Source organism: Cetorhinus maximus, chromosome 31, assembly GCF_964194155.1.
Source record: "Cetorhinus maximus chromosome 31, sCetMax3.hap1.1, whole genome shotgun sequence".
Lineage (NCBI taxonomy): Eukaryota > Metazoa > Chordata > Chondrichthyes > Lamniformes > Cetorhinidae > Cetorhinus > Cetorhinus maximus.
In genome coordinates, this window is record NC_135909.1 from 14697912 (window position 1) to 14718432 (window position 20521).

Below are 20521 nucleotides of genomic sequence, written 5' to 3' on the forward strand. Positions count from 1 at the left end.
GGCAGAGAAGGCAAAAGATGGAGAATGTGGATGAGAGGAGAAAATGATAATCAAAGCAGAGAGAAGGAGGAGAGACCAAGAAAGTGAGATGGCTATAGAGAAAGGGGAGAGCAAGAGGTGCAGAAATAGTGATAGAGAATGAATTGGGACTGAAACAATCAGAAAGGGAGATATAGCGGTGGCAGAGATGAGGGGCCTCGCTCTAATGTTAGGGGAATACCGTCTTCAGGATTCACCCACCTGAAGAATTAGTTTCTCTCTATCCTATTTAATCCTATAATCAGCTCAAACATTTCCAAATATCATCTCTTAATCTGTTCTAGTTAAAGTGAGTACAAAGCTAGTCTACACAATCAATTATCATCGTTTAATCCTTTGAACTCAGTATTAGTCTGGAGAAAGTGTGCCCTGCGCCCCATCCTAAGCACCTTGAGGTGTGAGGTCTAGATCTGAATGCATCTCTCCCGGGGGATCTTCCTTCTCTGTTTTAGCACACATGGATGTAATTCATCTAGTTCCAACGATTTACCATTTCCATGTTTCACTGCTCTCCCCTCCTTTCTTTGTTAGATGTCTTGAAATCTAGTTGGAATGACATTAATCATGGTCAGTTTACCTGGTTAAAAACTGAGGCCAAGTAACAATCCAATATTTCTCCCTAAACTCTGTCAGTACCTGAGCTTTTTTCTTGTGCATCCTTCTGAGACTCTTTCCATATTCTCATTTGCTCTTTGTTGTTTCTGTGTCCATCGGATATTTTCCTATTTGCTTTTATATTCCTTCATAACTTAATTCTGGAACTTCTCTTTGACCAGATGTCTAACCTCTTGATTTGTCCATTTATCATCCTCTCCTTTATTGTCAACGTCCTTCAGCACAGGCCTTTTACTTTAATTTCAGTTTTGCCCTGATCCCTTTATTTATCCAGGGAATTTCACTATTGGATAATTGGTTCCTGTTCTAGCAGAATGTATTTCCCCTGTTGTTGTTTGTTCACTGCTGTTCTATCTCTTTGTTCATCAATATTCTGTTCGGGTTTATCTTCCTAAGTTATATTCCCAACCCTCCGGAACTATTTTACTGTAATTTACTATTTTTGGCTTTTCTTCTTTACATTTTTCTCAATCGTTTACTCAAACCTGGTTGTTCTGTTCGATGATTGATTTGAACTGAGCTGACTTCTCATATCTGCTCTGGTTTATTCCCCAATGACCAGACCCATCACCACTGCCTTGCTGGACTTCCTATCAACTGGGTAAATCCTGAACACACTGTAAATATTCCATTCCCTTTCCCCCTTTCCTACCTTTTCTTCCCAGATTATTTACTGCAGTTTAGTCTCACATGATTAATCACCTATAAATTTTATTCATTTCATAACATTGTTTAGCTATTTTCCTCTAATGCCCTTCCATTAATTTGCTAAATGGCCTTTTTCATGTTTTTTAACAAGGCTGCGATTTGGCCTCCCCTGAGTGGTTTGTGAGCTATATGGAAATACACCCAGCACATCAGCAGCAATGGCTTGCAAATTATTCAAATATTTAAGATCAATTTGCAAGTTGACCAAACAGCTTCAGTTACAGAGACGGTTGTCAAAGAAAAGGAAAACAAGTTTTAGAAATGCCCAGAGCAAAGCACATTGCAGAGAGATGAGCATAAGAACATTAGAAATCGGAGCAGCAGTCAGCCACTCAGCCCTTCCCTGCTGTTCCCCCATTGAATACAGTACAGCGGATCCATTACCTTAACTCAATGAAGTGCACCTCCCCACTCTATCTCCAGGTCTGTTATTATCCAAACATCATATTGATTTCAGTTTGAATACAGACAGTAGCTGAGCACCCCTAGCTCTCTGGGGTAGACAATTCCAAAGATCCAAAATACTCGGAGTGAAAAAAATGTCCAAAGTAGCTGAAACTTATTGTGTGAGTGTGTGTCCTAATTTTGGACTCACCAGCCAGCTTTAGCGGGCAGATATATCACACGAAGTTGGATAGGAAATGTGTGAATAAAACGTTCGAGCAGAAGGACAGGATAGGGGTAATGGCTCAAACAAACATTCTTTATACAAATGCTCAGAGTCTGAGGAACAAACTGAATGAATTGCAGACACAAATACAACTTGACGGATATGACGTGGTTGCTTCTATAGAGATCAGGTTCCATGACCATCAGGACTGGGAACTAAATGTGCCAGAGAATTAGGTCTACAGGGAGATAGGGAAAATGGTAGAGGGAGAAGAATAACATTAACTGTTGCAGATGAAATTGGTTCCATCATAAGAGAGGATATGTGCTGACATCAGCAAGGAGTGGAAGCTTTATGGATAGAATTAAGAAATGGAACATTTTTAACACTTTAGTTGAAGTTGTGTATATGTCTCCTGGCAGTAGCCTGGAAGTGGCAGTTTGTATACATGCTGAGATTAGACAAGCATGTAGCAAAGGAAGAATGGTTTCATTGGGGGATTTTAACTTCCATGTATATTGGGATAAGAAAACAACACTTGTCGGAAATGTGGGGAGATTCTGGAATGTGTCTGGGATAGATTCCTGTCAGAGAAACAGCAAGAGTGGGTGATTATATTAGATCTAACAATGATGAATGGACCAGAGTTAGGTAACAGCCTAAAGGGCTTCTTGAATTCATTCATGGGATCTGAGTATCGCTGGCTAGACCATCATTTGTTGTCCCTATCTAATTGCCCTTGAGAAGGTGATGGTGAGCAGCCTTCATGAACTGCTGCAGCCCATGTGGTGTAGGTACACCCACAGTGATCTGAGGAAGGCAGTTTATGGATTTTGACCCAGCGACGGTGAAGGAACGGTGATATAATTCCAGGTGAGGATGGTGTGTGGTTTGGAGGGGAACTTGCAGGTTGTGGTGTTACCATGCATTTGCTGCTCCTGTCCTCTAGGTGGTAGAGGTGGCGGGTTTTTAAGTTGCTGGTGAAAGAGCCTTTTGGGAGTTGCTGCGGAGAATCTTGTAGATGGTACACTGCTGCCATTGGGGATGGTGGTGGAGAAAGTGAATGTTGAAAGTGGTGGATGGAGTGCCAGTCAAGTGGGCTTTAATCTGGATCGTGTCAAGCTGTACTCATCCAGGCAAGTGGACAATATTTCATCACGCTCCTGACTTGTGCCTTGTCAATGGTGGACAGGCTTTGGGGAGTCAGGAGGTGATTTACCCGCCACAGAATTCCAAGTCTCTGACTTGCTTTTGTCACCATATTATTTATATGGCTCATCCAGTTCAGTTTCTAGTCAATGGTAAACCCCCCCACCACCACCGCCCAAGGATGTTGATAGTCAGGGATTCAGCAAGCGTAATGTCATTGACTGTCATGGGAGATGGTTAGATTCTCGCTTGATGGAGATAGTCATTGTCTGGCACTTCTGTGGTGTGACTGTCACTTGCCACTTGTCAGCCCAAGCTTGAATCTTGCCCAAGCCTTGCTACATGTGGACATGGACTGTTTCAGTGTCTGAGGATTCACGAATGGTGCTGAACATTATGCAATCAGCAGCGAATATCCCACTTCTGACCTTATCATAGAGGGAAGGTCATTGGCCATTGATGAAGCAGCTGAAGATGGTTGGGCCTAGAACACTATCCTGTGGAACTGCAGCAACAATGTCCTGGGGATGAGATGTTCTCCGACAACCACAACCATCTTCTTTTATGCTGGGTATGGGATCAAACAGTGGACAGATTTTTTTTAAATCTTGATTCCCATTGACATCAGTTGTGATCGGGCTCCTTGATGCCACATTCGATCAAATGTAGCCTTGGTGACAAGTGCAGTCACTCTCACCTCACCTCTGGAGTTCAGCTCTTTTGTCCATGTTTGGACCAATGCTGTAATGAGGTCAGGAGCTGAGACACCCTAGCAGAACCCAAACTGAGCAGATTAATGCAGCGTAAGTGCCACTTGATAGCACTGCCCATGACCCCTTCCATCACTTTATTGATGATCAAGAATAGACTGAGGGGGTGATAATTGGCCGGATTGGATTTTTCCTGATTTTTCTGGACAGGACATAACCTGGGCAATTTTCCACATAGCTGGATCGATGCCAGTGATGTAGCTGTAAATGTCTTTTGTTTAGCATGTTCTTTGTAGTTCACCAAGTCCCAGATGATATTTTCCAAGGAAACCTTGAGAGCCCTGTGAGTTTCCTCATAAATGAGGCCGGAGATGTGTTTAACATTTTCACATTGAGTGAGGTGATGAATGGCAGGTTTAGTGATTCCCTGGATATTATCTCAGAGGACTTTCCGGTGCCTTTTAGCACCACTTTTGCCGAGACGTTTACCGCTTTTGCCTCTACCGGACATCACACTGGGAGACAAAGCCTTGTTATTACTGGAACAGTTTGGTTAAGGGTGCAGCCAATTCTGGAGCACAAGCCTTCAGTGCTATTGCCGGTATGTTGTCAGGGCCAATAGACTTTGCAGTATCTAGTGCCTTCACCTGTTTATTGATATCACCTGGAGTGAATCAGATTGGCTGAAGATTGGCTTCTGAGATGCTGAGGATCATAGGAGGAGGCTGAGATAAATCATCCACCTGGAACTTCTGGCTGTTGCAAATGCTTCAGCTTTATTTTCGCACTCGTGCTGGGTTCCCCCATCATTGGCGATGGGGATATTTGTGGAACCGGCTCCTCCTGAGAGTTTTTTATTTGCCAGCCAGCATTCATGCATCGACGTGTCAGGACTGCAGAGCTTACATCTGATCCATTGGTTGTGGGATCGCTTAGCTCTCTCACTTGCTGCTAATGCTGCTGGGCTTGCAAGTAGTCCTGTATTATAGGTACACCAGGTTAACCTGGTGATGCTCTGGGCATGGCCCCCCTGCACTCTTCATTGTTCCAGCATTGATCCCCTAACTTGATGATAATGGTACGGTGGAGGCTGTGCCAAGACATGAGGTGATGGTTTGTGGTTGAGTACAATACTGCTGCTGCTGATGGCCCACTACACCTCAGATGCCCAGTTTTGAGGTGCTATATCTGTTGAAAATCTAGCCTATTTAGCACAGTAGCATTCTTCCTCCAAATGGTGTTCAACATGGAGGAGTACTGAGTCATCAGCTGAGGGGATGGGGTTGTTGTGGAGTGGTGGTGGGGGTGCCAGTTGACACAAGTGGTAATCATCAGGTGGTTTGCTTGCCCATTTTTGGCCTGATGCCAAGAGACTTCATGGGCTCCCGAGTCGAAGTTAAGGACTCCCAGGGCAACTCCCTCCCACCTGTATAGCACAGTGGCACCACCACTGGTGACAGGACATACCCAGGGATGGTGATGACGGTGTCTGGGACATTGTCTGTCATGTATAATTCCGTGAGCCTGACAATATCAGGCTGTGGCTTGACTATACTGTGGGACATCTCTCCCAACTTTGGCACAAGCCCCCAGATGTTAGTAAGGAAGCATTTGGAGGGTTTAGGACTGGGTTTTCCATTATAATTTCCGGCACCTAGGTTCGATGCCGGGTGGTCCATCCAGTTTCATTCCTTTTTTTTGCTTTTTAACAGTTTCATCAACTGAGTAGTTTGCTGGGAGTCAACAGCATCGCTGTTGGTCTGCAGTCAGGTGCAGGCCAGGCCAGGCCCGGCAGATTTCCTTCCCTAACGGGTATGAGTGAACCAGATGGGTTTTTACAACAATCGATTCATGGTCACTCTACTTTTTAAAAATCCCGATTTAATTAAATGAATTTAAATTCCACCAGCTGCCATGGGGGATATGAACCCATGCCCCCAGGGAATTAGACTGGGTCTCTGGATTACTAGCCCAGTGACATTACCACTATTCCACCACCTCCCCATGAGAGTGCATGAGCACTTAGCCAGTGATGATCATATGATCGAGTTCAACTCAATGCTTGAAAGGAAGAAGCATGAAACAGCTAGTAAGTTTCTCATTTTCACTGAGGCTGATTTCAATGGGAATGAGACAGAGATTGTCCACAGTAAACTGGACAAATCTGTTCATGAGGAAAAAGACAAAATGGTGATGAGGAACTGTTCACAAATACTTTAACATGGTGCAGAGCCAGCTTCTACCATTAACCTTCGAGAGATCTATTTGCCTAAAAAGACAGCCATGGACAAGGAAGGAGGCAAGAAACAACATGAAACTCTGCAAACATAACTATAAAGAAAGGAGAGATCCTGGTGAATAGGAAAGATACAAAGAGCAGGAAATGGGGACAAAGCAGATAACAAACTCCAAAAACACAGTACGATAAAAATGTAATAGATTTCAAAATCAACACACAAACTTTTACAATTATATTAGGAGAAGGAGAATGATCAGAGCATGTGGGCCAATTGAAAACTGTTAGCAGTGCTGTTGTCAATGAAAATAAGGAAGTTTCAGACATTGTTTCAGTATTTGTAATAGAGGAAGAGTCAGCATTTCAGGTATTCCAAGGAATCTATTATTGAATCAGGAAGAAGGACTCAACAAAGTTCACATAAGCAAGATAATAGTAATGAAGAAACTAATGGCACTAACGAGTGACAAAACTCCAAGAGGAGATTGTTTCATTGCAGGGAATTAAAGGAAGGAGTTGAGAACAGAAGTGTTCAAACTTCTCTCCACTTGGGGACCATTCCCTCAGATTGGAAAATATTGCCTGTCATTCCAACATTTAAGAAAGGAGTCAGAGGGAAACCAGGGAATTGTCGGCCTGTTCGACTAAGCCCTGTTGTCAGGAAATTCCGAGAGTTCACTATGAAGAATAGGGAGTCTGAACGCCTCGAAGTTTTTCAGCTGTTCAGAGAAAGCCAACATGGATTTGTAAAGGGGAGATCATTCCTGATAAATAGGATTGATTTTTGGTAGAGGTTACTAAAGTAGTTGACAGTGGAATGTCTATGGATGTTATTAATAATGTCACGGATGCTTTCAAGGTGTTTCCCTGAAGTCACCCATGAACAATATATCCGTATGTTGTGTATATTTCCTTACCCATGGAGTGAGAAATTCAATTGTAAATAAGCCAGTGAAAAAGCCTTTTTCCTTAAAAATAAATGATTAGTTCATTTTACTCTATTGCTCTGGAATTTACTGAAGAATAGATAAAGTTGCTAACACATACTCATGTGGATTAGATACAAATGAAGATAGAACAGTACTTATAAAATTGGATCATTTTAGTCCATACTCAGTGCAGGCCTGATATATTTTGAAGTCGAGATGTTGTGCTGTCTGAAATGAAGGTTTTTAAGTTATAGAATTGTCTTGGCAGCTGCAATGGCTTCCACAGTGGAATTGCCGGAGGTTACGTAAACATGTGAGCTTAGTAGCTGGAATCAGGTTTACAGGGAGCAGAGAAAGTTCTGTTCTGAAGGCACGGCACTTTTAAATGCCTGGTTATTTTACAGCAGACCTGTCCTGTTTTTAGATGCCTTTCTCTGTCTCTCCCTGGAGTTAAGCTGGAGGCAGAGCCATTGAACATTTTAAGGCAAAGTTAGATAGATTCTTGATTGAAAAAGAAGTTAAAGGGTATAGGAGGCAGGGAGGAAAGTGGGAGTTGAGGCCAGAATAACATCAGCCATGATCTTTTTGAATGGGGGAAGCAGGCTCGAGGGGCCGAATGGCCGATTCCTGCTCCTATTTTATCAGTTGCTATGTTTGTAATGCCTCCAGTCATTTCCAATCTGGGTCCGTGAAGCTGATGGCAATTAAGAACAACATTAATCAGAGTGGAAGGAAATCAGACTCAACCTGGTGTGAGTCAGGTGCTGACTTCAAGCTCCACTTATCTCTTTTTGTGATATCACCATCACCTTATTCCGAGTGTTTGGAAAAGGCTGAATCGTTTGCAACAGAAATACTGATTGATCCAGACATCTAAAAATTGCCACAAAATGAATCCCAATTCAATATTAAACATGAAATGATTGAAATAAATTGCTACAGGTTTATAATGGCAGTAACTTCAGAGTCTCATCGACCGAAAGGTTCTTGTTAAATACATTCCCTGAGTGAATTTAAATTGAAACCAGGTTTATAGGTGTGATGCTTTATTCACACATTGAAGGTGAGAGAGATGCTGTAGGACACACACTATGTCCAGTAGCTGAAAGTAATTAACAGACTGGATTTTGTGTTTAGTGCTCCCGGGAATGTTACTGATACCTTTCCTGAATACCAAGGCTAGGACAGGCACTCTGGAAGGTACGGGGAGCTGAGACTTGTCCCTGAGAGTAATTGAAGGGATGATAACTGAAATAATCGAGTTATAAAGTGGGAAAGACCCAAATATAGAACAGTCAGTAACAGGACATCAATTAGTCTCCACTTAACTTGGAGAAATTAAGGACTCAACATAATGTATTTAAAACTGGATGAATTATTGAATCAATCTCAAAATATTAAACTCCAGGCCCATTATAGGGGTTATTAACCACAGGACAATTAAACTCTGACTGTCAGAATGAACATGGTTCAGTCCTGGATGTGATTAACAGCAGCATTGACAGCAGAATCCAAGCCCTGCAGTCACATGTGAACTCGCTGATGTTGCAGCAGATTGGATGACCGAGTGAATCCCTTCCCACACACAGAGCAGGGGAACGGCCTCTGCCCAGAGTGAATGCGTTGGTGCTTCCGCAGATCATTGCTGCTTTTAAAGCTCTTCTCACAGTTCGGACATTGAAAAGGTCTCTGCTCAGTGTGAACTAGTTGATGTTCAGTGAGGTTCGATGGCCGAGTGAATCATTTCCCACACACAGAGCAGATGAATGGCCTCTCCCCAGTGTGAATTCGCTGGTGTGTCAATAGGTTGGATGAACAATTAAATGTCTTCTCACACACAGAGCAGGTGAACGGCCTCTCTCCTGAGTGAGTGCGTTGGTGTTTCCGCAGATTATTGCAGCTTTTAAAGCTCTTCTCACAGTCAGGGCATTGAAAAGGCCTCTGCTCAGTGTGAACTACTTGGTGTTGCCGCAGATGGAATAACCGAGGAAATGCTTTCCCACACACGGAGCAGGGGAATGGCCTCTCCCCACTGTGAGTGTGTTGGTGTTCCAGCAGCTGCTTTGTGCTTTTAAAGCTCTTCTCACACACAGGGCACTGAAACGGTCTCTGGTCAGTGTGAACAAGTTGATGTTCAATGAGCTGGGATGACTGAGTGAATCCCTTCCCACACCTGGAGCAGGTGAACGGCCTCTCCCCAGTGTGAACCCGCTGGTGTGTCAATAGGTTGGATGTAGTTTTGAAACCTTTCTGACACACGGAGTAGGTGAACGGCCTCTCCCCAGTGTGAACTCGCTGGTGTGCGGATAGATTGGATGTCGTTGTGAATCCTTTCTGACACAGGGAACAGGTGTAAGGCCGGTCCAGAGTGTGACTTCGCTGGTGTTTCAGCAGGCCAGATGAGTGAGTGAATCCCTTCCCACACTCGGAGCAGATGAATGGTCTCTCCCCAGTGTGACTGCGTCGATGAGTTTCCAGTAGGGATGGAGATCTGAATCTCTTCCCACAGTCCCCACATTTCCACGGTTTCTCCGCAGTGCAGGAGCCCTTGTGTCTCTCCAGGTTGGACATTCAAATGAAGCCTTGTCCATGCACACGTGTGTATGGTTTCTCCCCACTGTGAATTGTGAGATCCTTTTTCAAGCTGTGTAACTGGTTAAAGCTCCTTCCACAGTCAGTGCACTGGAACATTCTCACTCGGGGGGGGTGTGTGTGTCTCGGTGCTTTTCCAGTCACACTGATGTATGAAATCTTTTCCCACAGAGAGAACAGACAAATATTTCTCATTCCACATTCAAAGACCTATCATATTCAGGTTCTGAGGAATGAATGTTCTGTCTGCAGATGCTCCCCTTCTACCCTGTAAAAGGAGTTTAAAAATCATTAAGCACAGGATAGAAATTCAGAATAATTTAATTTCTCTGGAACATTCTTTCCTCTCTTGTTCCCCCAAAGCTGTAAAACCATGTCCCACACACACTTCCTCCTCCCAGTGCAGAAATCCAAACCCCCATCGCACCAACTCCAGCTATTTTCCTTTTCATCGACTTTTCTCTCCTCTCCTGAAGGTGCTGACTCTGGCTGGGTTCAGTTCTACACTCACTGCTTCCACTATCCTCTCCTGAAGGTGTTGACTCCATAGAACAATAGAACTATAGGAAAGTTACACCACAGAAAGAAGCCACTCAGCCTTTAGTGCCTGGGCTGGGCGAAAAGAAAAAAAACTCGCTGCCCATTCTAATCCCACCTTCCAGCACCCGGTCCGGATCCTTGCAGGTTACAGCACTTTAGGTGCAGATCCAGGTACCTTTAAAATGAGCTGAGGGCTTCTGCCTCCACCACCAAACCAGGCATCAAATTCCAAACATCCACCACCCTCTGGGTGAAGAAATCTTTCCTCATGTCCCCTCCAATCCTTCAACCAATCACCTTAAAACTCTGTCCCCTTGTAATTAGCCTCTCTGCTTGGGGAAACCGAGCATCCCTGTCTACTCTGTCTAGACTCCTTCACTGTCGCTGGGTCAAAATCCTGGAACTCCCTTCCTAACAGCACTGTGGGTCTACATACACCACATGGACGGCAGTGGTTCAAGAAGGCAGGTCACCACCACCTTTTCGAGGGCAAATGGGGATGGGCAACAAATGCTGGCCCAGCCAGCAAAGCCCACATCCCATGAATTAATATACAAAAAACTCCTCAATCTTGTACACCTCAATCAGGTCATCCTCAGCCTCCTCAGGAAAACAACCCCAGTCTATCCAATCTTTCCTCATAGCTGCAATTTTCAAGCCCTGGCAATATTCTTGTAAGTCTCCTCTGTGCGGTCTCTGGAGGAATTGTATACTTCCTGCAACATAGTGACCAGAATTGTACACAAAATGCCAGCTGTGGCCTAACCAGTATTTTATACAATTCCAGCATTACATGCCTGCTTTTGTATCCAATGCCTCATCCAATAAAAGAAAGCATTCAATATGCTTCCTTTACCCACAGTCATCCTTGTTACTTCTTCAAAAGCATTGATTAAATTAGTAAGACACGACCTTCTCCTAACAAAAGCATGCTAACTCTCTCTGATTAATACATTCCTTTCTAAGCGAGAGTTTATCCTGTATCTCAGGATTGATTCTAATTATTTTCCAACCACTGAAGTCAGGCTGGCTGGCCTATAATCATTTGGCCTATCCCTTGCGCCCTTTTTAAATAACAGTGCAATGTTCACAGACCTCCAATCCTCTGGTACCTCGAATGTATCTAGGGAGAAATGGAAAACTGTCCTCAGAGCATTCGCTATTTCCGTCCTGGCTTCCTTTAACAGCCTGGGATACAACCCATCTGGCCCTGGTTATTTATCCAACTTCAAGGATGTCAAAACCTCCAGAACATCCCTCTCCTTCGTGAGGACAGAGACAAAGTACTCATTAAGAATCCTGCCTACATCTTCAGCATCAACGCACAAGTTACCATATACATCTCTGATAGGCCCTACTCTTTCCTTAGTTATTCTCTTGCTCATTAAGATCTGTAACTAGTCCACACTCTCCAGATCACCTCTCAGCTTCATAAAATTTGTCTTTCCCCAATTAAGAACTTTTACTCCTGTTCTATCTTTATCCTTTTCCATAATTATGCTAAATCTAACTGTAATATGGTCACTCTAGCCAAAATGGTCAATCACTGCAACTTCATCCACTTGCCCAGCTTCATTTCCTATGGCTAAATCTAGAATTTCACTCCCTTTCACTGGTCTTGTTACATGCCGACTAAACATGTTCTATTCAATGCAGTTGAAGAATTTTATGTCCTCTGTGCCTATTACACTGTTTGTAACCTAACTGATATTCGGGTAGTTGAAGTCCCCAACTATTATTACCTTACTGTTTTTGCACTCAGAAATGTTCCGACATATTTGCTCTTCTATCTCCATCTCACTATTTGTGGACCTATAGTACATTCCCAGTAGTGTGGCTGCCCCCTTTCATATTTCTGAGCTTAACACATATAGCATGATTTCACAGAATCACACAGTGCAGAAGAGGCCCTTCATCCAATCGAGTCTGCACCAACATGTGAGAAACACCTGACCTACCTACCTAATCCCATTTACCAGCACCTGGCCCATAGCCTTTAATGTTGTGATGTGCCAAGTGCTCATCCAGGTACTTTTTAAAGGATGTGAGGCAACCCCCCTGCACCACCCTCCCAGTCAGTGCATTCCAGACCGTAACCAACCTCTGGGTAAAAAAACCTTATCCTCACATCGCCCCTAAACCTCCTGCCCCTCACCTTGAACTTGTGTCCCCTCGTGACTGATCCTTCAACAAAGGGGAACAGCTGCTCCCTATCCACCCTATCCATGCCCCTCATAAACTTGCACACCTTGATCAGGTCGCCTCTCAGTCTTCTCTGCTCCAATGAAAACAACCCAAGTCTATCCAACCTCTCTTCATAACTTAAACGTTTCATCCCAGGCAACATCCTGGTGAATCTCCTCTGCTCCCCCTCCAATGCAATCACATCCTTCCTATAATGTGGCGACCAGAACTGCACACAGTACTCCAGCTGTGGCCTCACCAAGGTTCTATACAACTCCAACATGAGCTCCCTACTTTTGTAATCTATGCCTCGATTGATAAAGGCAAGTGTCCCAAATGCCTTTTTCACCACCCCATTAACATACCCCTCCACCTTCAGAGATCTATGGACACACACGCCATGGTCCCTTTGTTCCTCAGAACGTCCTCGTGTCATGCTATTCATTGAATGCTTCCTTGTCAAATTACTCCTTCCAAAGTGTATCACCTCACAGTTTTCAGGGTTAAATTCCATCTGCCACTTATCTGCCCATTTGACCATCCCATCTATATCTTCCTGTAGCCCAAGACACTCAACCTCACTGTTAACCATCCGGCCAATCTTTGTGTCATCCGAAAACTTACTAATCCTATCCCCCACATGGTCATCTATGTCGTTTATATAAATTATGTATAATAGGGGACCCAGCACAGATCCCTGTGGTATGCCACTGGACACGGGCTTCCAGTCACTAAAGCAGCCTTCTGTCATCACCCTCTGTCTCCTACAACTAATCCAATTGTGAATCCACCTCATCAAATTACCCTGTATCCCATGTGCATTTGCTCTCTTTATAAGTCTCCCATGTGGGACCTTGTCAAGGGCTTTGCTGAAATCCATATAAACTACATCAACTGCACTACCCTCATCTACACACCTGGTCACCTCCTCAAGAAATTCAATCAAATTTGTTAGGCATGACCTCCCTCTGACAAAGCCATGCTGACTATCCCTGATCAAACCTTGCCTCTCCAAGTGGAGATAGATTCTCTCCTTCAGAATTTTGTCCAATATTTTCCCTACTACTGACGTGAGACTCACTGGCCTGCAGTTCCCTGGCTTATCTCTACAACCCTTCTTAAATAGCGGAACCAGATTAGCTGTTCTCCTGTCCTCTGGCACCTCCCCTGTGGCCAGAGAGGAATTGAAAATTTGGATCAGAGTCCCTGCAATCTCCTCCCTTGCCTCCCTCAGCAGTCTGGGACGCAAATCATCCAGACCTGGAGATTTGTCCACTTTTAAACCTGCCAACACCTACAATACCTTGTCACTCCCTATATCAACTTGCTCAAGAACCTCGCAGTCTCTCTCCCTGAGTTCCATACCTTCATCCTCATTCTCTTGGGTGAAGACGGATGTGAAGAATTCGTTCAACACTCTACTGATCTCCTCTGGCTCCATCCATAGATTTCCCCCTTGGTCCCTAATAGGCCCTACTCTTTCCCTGGTTATCCTCTTCCCATTGATATACTTATAGAATATCTTGGGATTTTCCCTACTTTAACTAGCCAGAGCTTTCTCATATGCCCCTTATATGCCACAATTAGCTGTGCTAATTGTTTTCTTAAGCTCCACCCTGCACTTTATGTACTCCACTAATGCCTCTGCTGATTTGCTCCCCTTGTACCTGCTAAAAGCCTCTCTTTTCCTTCTCATCGTATCCTGAATATCTCTGGTCATCCATGGTTCTCTGGGCTTGTTACTCCTTCCTGTCACCCTAGAGGGAACATGTTGAGCGTGTCGCCTCCCAATTTCCGTTTTCAACGCCCCCCACTGCTCTTCTGTTGATTTCTCCACAAGTAGCTGTTCCCAGTCTACCTTGGCGAGACCCGCCTTATTTTACTAAAATCAACTCTACCCCAATCCAAAACATTTTTTTTTTTTTTTTGCAACTCGTCTACTTTTTTGTCCATAACAAGCTTAAATTGTACCATGTTGTGATCGTTATCACTAAAATGCTCCCCACCACCACCTCAGCCACCTGTCCAGCTTCATTCCCCAGAATTTGGTCCAGCAATGCACCGTCCCTTGTTGGACCCTCAACATATTGACCTAAAAAGTTCTCCTGTGCACATTTCAAGAAATCCCTCCACTTAACACTATGTTTATCCCAATTAATGTTGGGAAAGTTGAAATCACCTAATATAATTATCCTATTGTTATTGTTTTTACACATCTCCACAAATTGTGCACATATTTGCTCCTCAATTTCCCGCTGACTATCTGGGGGTTTATAATAAACACCTAACAATGTGGCTGCCCCTTTTTTATTCCTAAGCTCTGCCCATAAAGCTTCATTTGATGTCCCCTCCAAGATATCATCTCTCCTTACTGCATTAACTGACTCCTTAACTAATAATGCAATGCCTCCGCCTCTTTTACCCCCTCCCCGTCTCGCCTGAAGATTCTATATCCTGAAATGTTGAGCTGCAAATCCTGCCCCTCTCTCAACCACGTCTCAGTGATGACTATTATATCACAATTCCATGTGTCAATTCTCACCCTTAACTCATCCGTTTTACCTGTAATACTCCTGGCATTAAAGTAAGGCCATCCAGCCTTGCCTTACTCCGCTGAAACTTAATGCAGCTGTATTCCCTCTGACTTGATTGTTTTACTGTAATATGATGTGTCCCTATTCTGCTAATGTTCTGTGTCCCCTCCCCCTGCTGAATTAGTTCAAACTCCTCCCAACGGCACTAGCAAACCCGCCCGCAAGGATGTTAGTCCCACTCAGATTCAGATGTAGACTGTCCCGCTTGTACAGGTCCCACCTTCCTCAGAAACAGTCCCAATGATCCAGGAATCTAAAAGCCTCCCTCCTGCACCAACTCTTAAGCCACGTATTCATCTGCGTTATTCTCCTATTTCTGTGCTTGCTAGCACGTGGCACTGGGAGTAATCCAGAGATTACAACCCGAGAGGTCCTGATTTTCAGTCTACTGCCTAACTCCCTGAATTCTTGATGCGAGGCCTCATCCCTCTTTCTACCTATGTCATTGGTACCAACATGTACCATGAACTCTGCCTTATCACCGCCCCCCTTCAGGATGCCCTGCAGCCATTCAGTGACATCCCGGACCCTGGCACCAGGGAGGCAACACACCATCCTGGAGTCACGCTGACGGCCACAGTAACGCCTATCTGTTCCCTTGACAATAGTATCCCCTATTACTTTTGCTCTTCCTCTCTTTCTCCCCTCCTGTACAGGCAGGCTGCTTGTGGTGCCAGAAACTAAGCTCTGTCTGCACTCCCTGAAGGGACCAGCACCCTCAACAGCCTCCAAAATGGATTTGCAAGCAAGACCCCAGGGGACTCCTGAACTACCTGCCTGTTTCTCTTGGACTGCCTGGTGGTCACCAATTACCTTCCTTTCTCAAGTCCCTTCAGCTGCGGTGTGACCCCCTCTATAAACGTGCTATCCACGATGCTCTCAGACTCGCAGATGCTCCACAGTGTCCCCAGCCGCCATTCCAGCTCTGAAACCCGAGCTTCCAGGAGCTGCAGCTGGACACACTTCCTGCACACATGCTGGTCCCGGGCACTAGAAATGTTCCCGGCTTCCCACATGGAGCACGAGGAGCACACCATGACTTTGAGCTCTCCTGCCATGACTTATCCCTTTAAATTAAGCCTTTTAAATCAATTACTCTAGGGCCCTTCTTTCCTGATCCTCGTTACTACAGAATATACAAACTATAAACCACAAAAAGACCTTAAACTGTAAGTGATAAAAGTAGTAAATACTTACCTGACCTTACCCACTACTTACCAGTCACTCCTCTCCCTTGTAGCCTCTACTGCTGCAGCAGGGCAAGACCACTCTCTGAAGATTTAAGAAGTTGGAAAGCAAAGAAAAAATGCAAGAACACCTCTTCCACTCTGCACCGAATTCCCACTGTGCACCAAATTGCCAATACCCACACTCACTCTGGCTGTGCCTCACTCTGGATGAGGTCTCTCTCCTGCTCATATGCAAGCACGATTTGATGAATCATTTTATATTTCATCCCTCCACACAGCAGTAATTGATTATTTAATCAGTAATGCTACCCCACCACACCTTTTTAGGCACCTCTCTACCCTGCCTGAAAACTCTATGTCCAGGGATGTTGGGCTGCCATTTTTTGCCCTCTTTAAGTCAAGTCTCCATTATAGCAATGATATCATGCTGCCACATGACTATCTTTTCCCTCAGCTCATTGGCTTTTTTGCTAAATTCCTTGCATTTAAATAAATACCTTTTAACTTTGCCAAATCCCTGTGCATTTAACCTTTGTTTCTTCTGTCTTTCAGAGACACTCGCTAATTTGCTGTCTCCCGCTCTCTGCTCTGAATTTGTCCGACCTGAATCTGCCTTCAGGTTCCCATCCTCCCGCCAACCTAGTTAAAACCCTCCCCAACAACACTAGCAAATCACCCTTAAAGGACACTCGTCCTAGTCCTATTCAGGTGTAGACTGTCTGGTTTGTACAGATCCCACCTTCCCCAGAACCAGTACCAATGCCCCAGAAATCCAAAGCCCTCCCTCCGGCACCATCTCTCCACTCTCTCTTCTGAAGGTGTTGACTCTGACGGGGTTCAGCTCTGTGCTCATCAAAAAGCAGAATACGGAAGCGATGATGGAAATCTTAAATTAAAACAGAAAATGTTGGAAATGAAAACTCAGCAGATTAGGCAGCATCTGTGTCCTGAGAAAAACAGAGTTAGTGTTTCAGCTGTGACCTTTCACCAGGACTGGGAAAAGTGAGAGATGGAATAGGTTGGAAACCAGGGGTGTGTGGGACAAGGACAAAAGGAAGGTTTGTGACCGGGTGGAAGACAGGAGAGGTTGAGTGGCAGAAAAGTTAGTCTCCAGGGCCAAAGGGAATGGAGATGGGGCAAGAAAAGAAGCAAAGAAACAAAACCTGTGCCTGGAGCAGCTGAGCTGCGAACTGAAAAAATAAAACGAAACAAGCAAAGGAAACAAAATGAAGAACGGAGTTTACGGTCTGAAATTGTTGAGCTCAATGTTTCATCTCACTGACCTTCAGTCTGCAACAACCATCGGCTTCATGGTGCCGCCCGCCCAGCTCTCTCGCCGCACGTCTGCCGATCCTGGCGGCTCCGATTCGGGCTCTGAGAGCCGCTGAGACTCGGTCACCCCCGGCTCAGCTTCCAGGAGCCACAATGCGCATGCTCCACGCAAGCAGGCACCTCCGGGGGCGGGACTTTTCTACGCCTGCGCTATGTGGCCTTTCTGATGGCGAGAGGCCGCTTTCCGAGCCGCTGAGCATTCTGGTTATTTCTGTCCGACATTTCATTCAACAACAACTCAGACAGAGGCCATTCGACTCAGAGTCTGGGCCCTGTCCCATTCCTCTGATCATTTCAGATCAGCCTGAAACTATTGTCATTTCTGTATTCCAATTCCCTTTTAAATGTACAATTGAATCACCAACTCGCTTGTCATTTAAACTTTCCTGCCCTCTACACTACTTTCGAAACAACAAGACAGCAGGTTCTACCAGATATTGTAATGAATAACGACTCACAATCTATTAATAATATGACAATGAATGAACATCTAGCAAAAAGTGACCACAAAGTTTTAGTGGCCGACATTCAGTTCGAGGCTTTCAGGCAGCGCATTCCAAATCACCACAACTTACTGACTTAAAAAAAAATTGCCCAGCTACCACTAAACAATCATGGGCTGTACGCTGGAGCCCTTATCTCGCAGAATGGTGCAGCTGAGTCGTGATCGGTCTGTAGCTCAGAGATCACTGGATCAAAACCATTCTCTACTATTTGTATTCCCATTGACACCAAAGGATAGCATTTGATGCAACACTCAATCACTTTTATTGACAGAATATTTGTATCAGTTTATTACGCCCAGTCAACACTTCAATCTGCAATCTCAAATTGTTTTTATTTACGCAAGGACACAAACTGTAAATGCTGCAAACACACACCAGCTCAGGCTTTCAACTTTCTCGCAACCGTTTTCTCCAAAAGACCTGACATTGGCAGCTGCCCTTCTTCTGTTCTCCTGCACTTGAGGATTATCTGTAAAGTAAAATTTATTCCCTTAGATGGAAACAGTATAGTGCAGTTTATACATATTTGTCAGAAAATGTCAGATCTACACGATCTGACAGTAATTCACCATGTTTATTTGAACAGCAGCGTCCTCCCTGTAACAAGTATCATTCAGAAATACAAGAACGTCAGCAAAACGGAGACAACATTTTCACAAAGACGCAGTTAATAATTATTCGGACAGACATCACCATGATTTCTTAATCACTGGTTAAAAACATGGAATCCCGTCCCCAAATATCACCATGAACTGTTAAAGTGTAGTTTCGTTTGTATTCGTTCATTTCGGGATTGTATAGATACATATTGCACTAAATACTTCTTTGAGAGCCTCCGATTGTTCCCTGTCTTGTTTTGCATGCTGATTGGGATTTAACGTGTTCAGATTACCACTCATTCCGTCCTTATCGGCCTTACTTAAGGTGAAAACTGTGACATGTGTGTGAACTTTAGACTCGAATTGAATGTCTACCACTAACATTTTGTGGTCACTTATTGCTAGCTGTTCATTCATTGTCATATTATTAATTTATTGTGGGTCGTCATTCATTACAATATCCGGTATAACCTGTTGTCTTATCATTTCCAAAGTAGCGTGGAGGGCAGGACAGTTTAAAATATAAGCGAGTTGCTGGTGCAAGGCTAAAGAGAGTAGTAAAGAGACAAGTAAAGAAATGAAAGATTTGTCTGATGATGATGTGAATGGCAGACGGATGAACAGCTGCCATCCGAAAGTAATGTATGAATTGTTTCATCAGAAGCCATTGGCCTGAAGCTGCATTATTATCTGACTTGATATCCCCATTTTATACTTGTTCTTCCCTCATTTCTCTTCCCATGCCCAGTGGCGTCTGGGGAAGACAAAACAAGTGCTTACATCTGTTTCTATGGCTAGCTTGTTTTCCCCCTGAATCAGGGCGCTCGTGGCAAGAAATTGAGGTGCACAACTCTGCACCAAGCATTGCCAACCAGGAGACTCTCCATCTCTTCCTGCATGCCATAGGCGTATTGGAATGATTTACAGATTGATGATCAACCTGTTTGGCCATCAAGTCCTAGGGTGGGACTCGAACCCAGAGAAGCAGTGACGCTCCTGTGCTGCACCACGGGACACTTATTCCTCATATTATACATTCTACCGTAAGTATTCTGGGGAGAACAAGTTACAGGCATGGGAAGTACAATCCATGATTCTTTGTAGCTGAGAATCCCTGTTGGCGATGAGTGTGGTATCATCAGATAGAGGAGTTCTCTGATCAAGACCTGCTGTATCTTTGCCTTCACTTTCAACTGGGACAATTTAACGGTTTGCTATCTGACCTGTTATGCAGGAAACCTGCAGGGATGGCAAAGGGCAGGATCATGAGAAAATTAAATACTAAACAAAGTGGGGCAAGGAAACAACCCATTCTTCATTTCACTCCATTCTTCACCCTGAAGCTGTTGGAAGTGGTGCCGTCAAACTGTACAGTACAGTGCATGTTGTAATGAAAGGATGGAGGAGATTTGATGGACAGTCAATTTTATCCAGAATTTGGTAAAGTCCTGCGCTGCTGACAGTGGTGAATGTTTTAGTGCCTTCTCCGAAAACAAGATAAAGATATTCACATACTTTGTCGCCCATGTCTGCAACTGGTTCTCCCTTACTAGAAACTGCAAAAAACAAAACTGTGGCCGAGGGATCGGTGACACATCTCCGCCCTTGATGCCATTGAACAACACCACGCAGAAAAAGTTAGCAAATTCTTATGTCACACAGGAATACATCGAACTTCAGATCAGAAAACTGTGGGTCTGAATCACATCCCAACCCAAGCTACTGTTATCACAGATCTGTGTCTGAATAAATGGAAGCCCCATGCAATAAACACTGTCACATTTGAATGTTTAGTGAGTGAGTTTCATAGAGGGTCCTTAAACTGCCCAGCAAATAAAGTGTCACCTTTCAGCAGAAAATGTGGCCAGAAAATACTAGGAAACTCGAAATTGTATAATTTATCTGTCAGAGCACAGGTATTAACTCCAGGTGACAGATCCGGGCTTTCAGACCTCCTGGGTAGAGAATTTCAAAGATTCACCTCCCTC

The 20521-nt window shown here is 44.3% G+C and overlaps 2 protein-coding genes across 2 annotated transcripts in view; both read right to left on the bottom strand.

Moving 5' to 3' along the window:
- LOC144670292 (histone H2AX-like) overlaps positions 1–20521 on the bottom strand; it is a 297255-nt gene that overhangs the window by 222101 nt on the left and 54633 nt on the right. The window lies entirely within an intron of this gene.
- Positions 8737–10986, bottom strand: LOC144670269 (uncharacterized). The gene has a single exon (XM_078532757.1). The coding sequence runs from the start codon at positions 9565–9567 to the stop codon at positions 8737–8739; it is 831 nt and encodes a 276-aa protein (XP_078388883.1). The 5' UTR covers positions 9568–10986.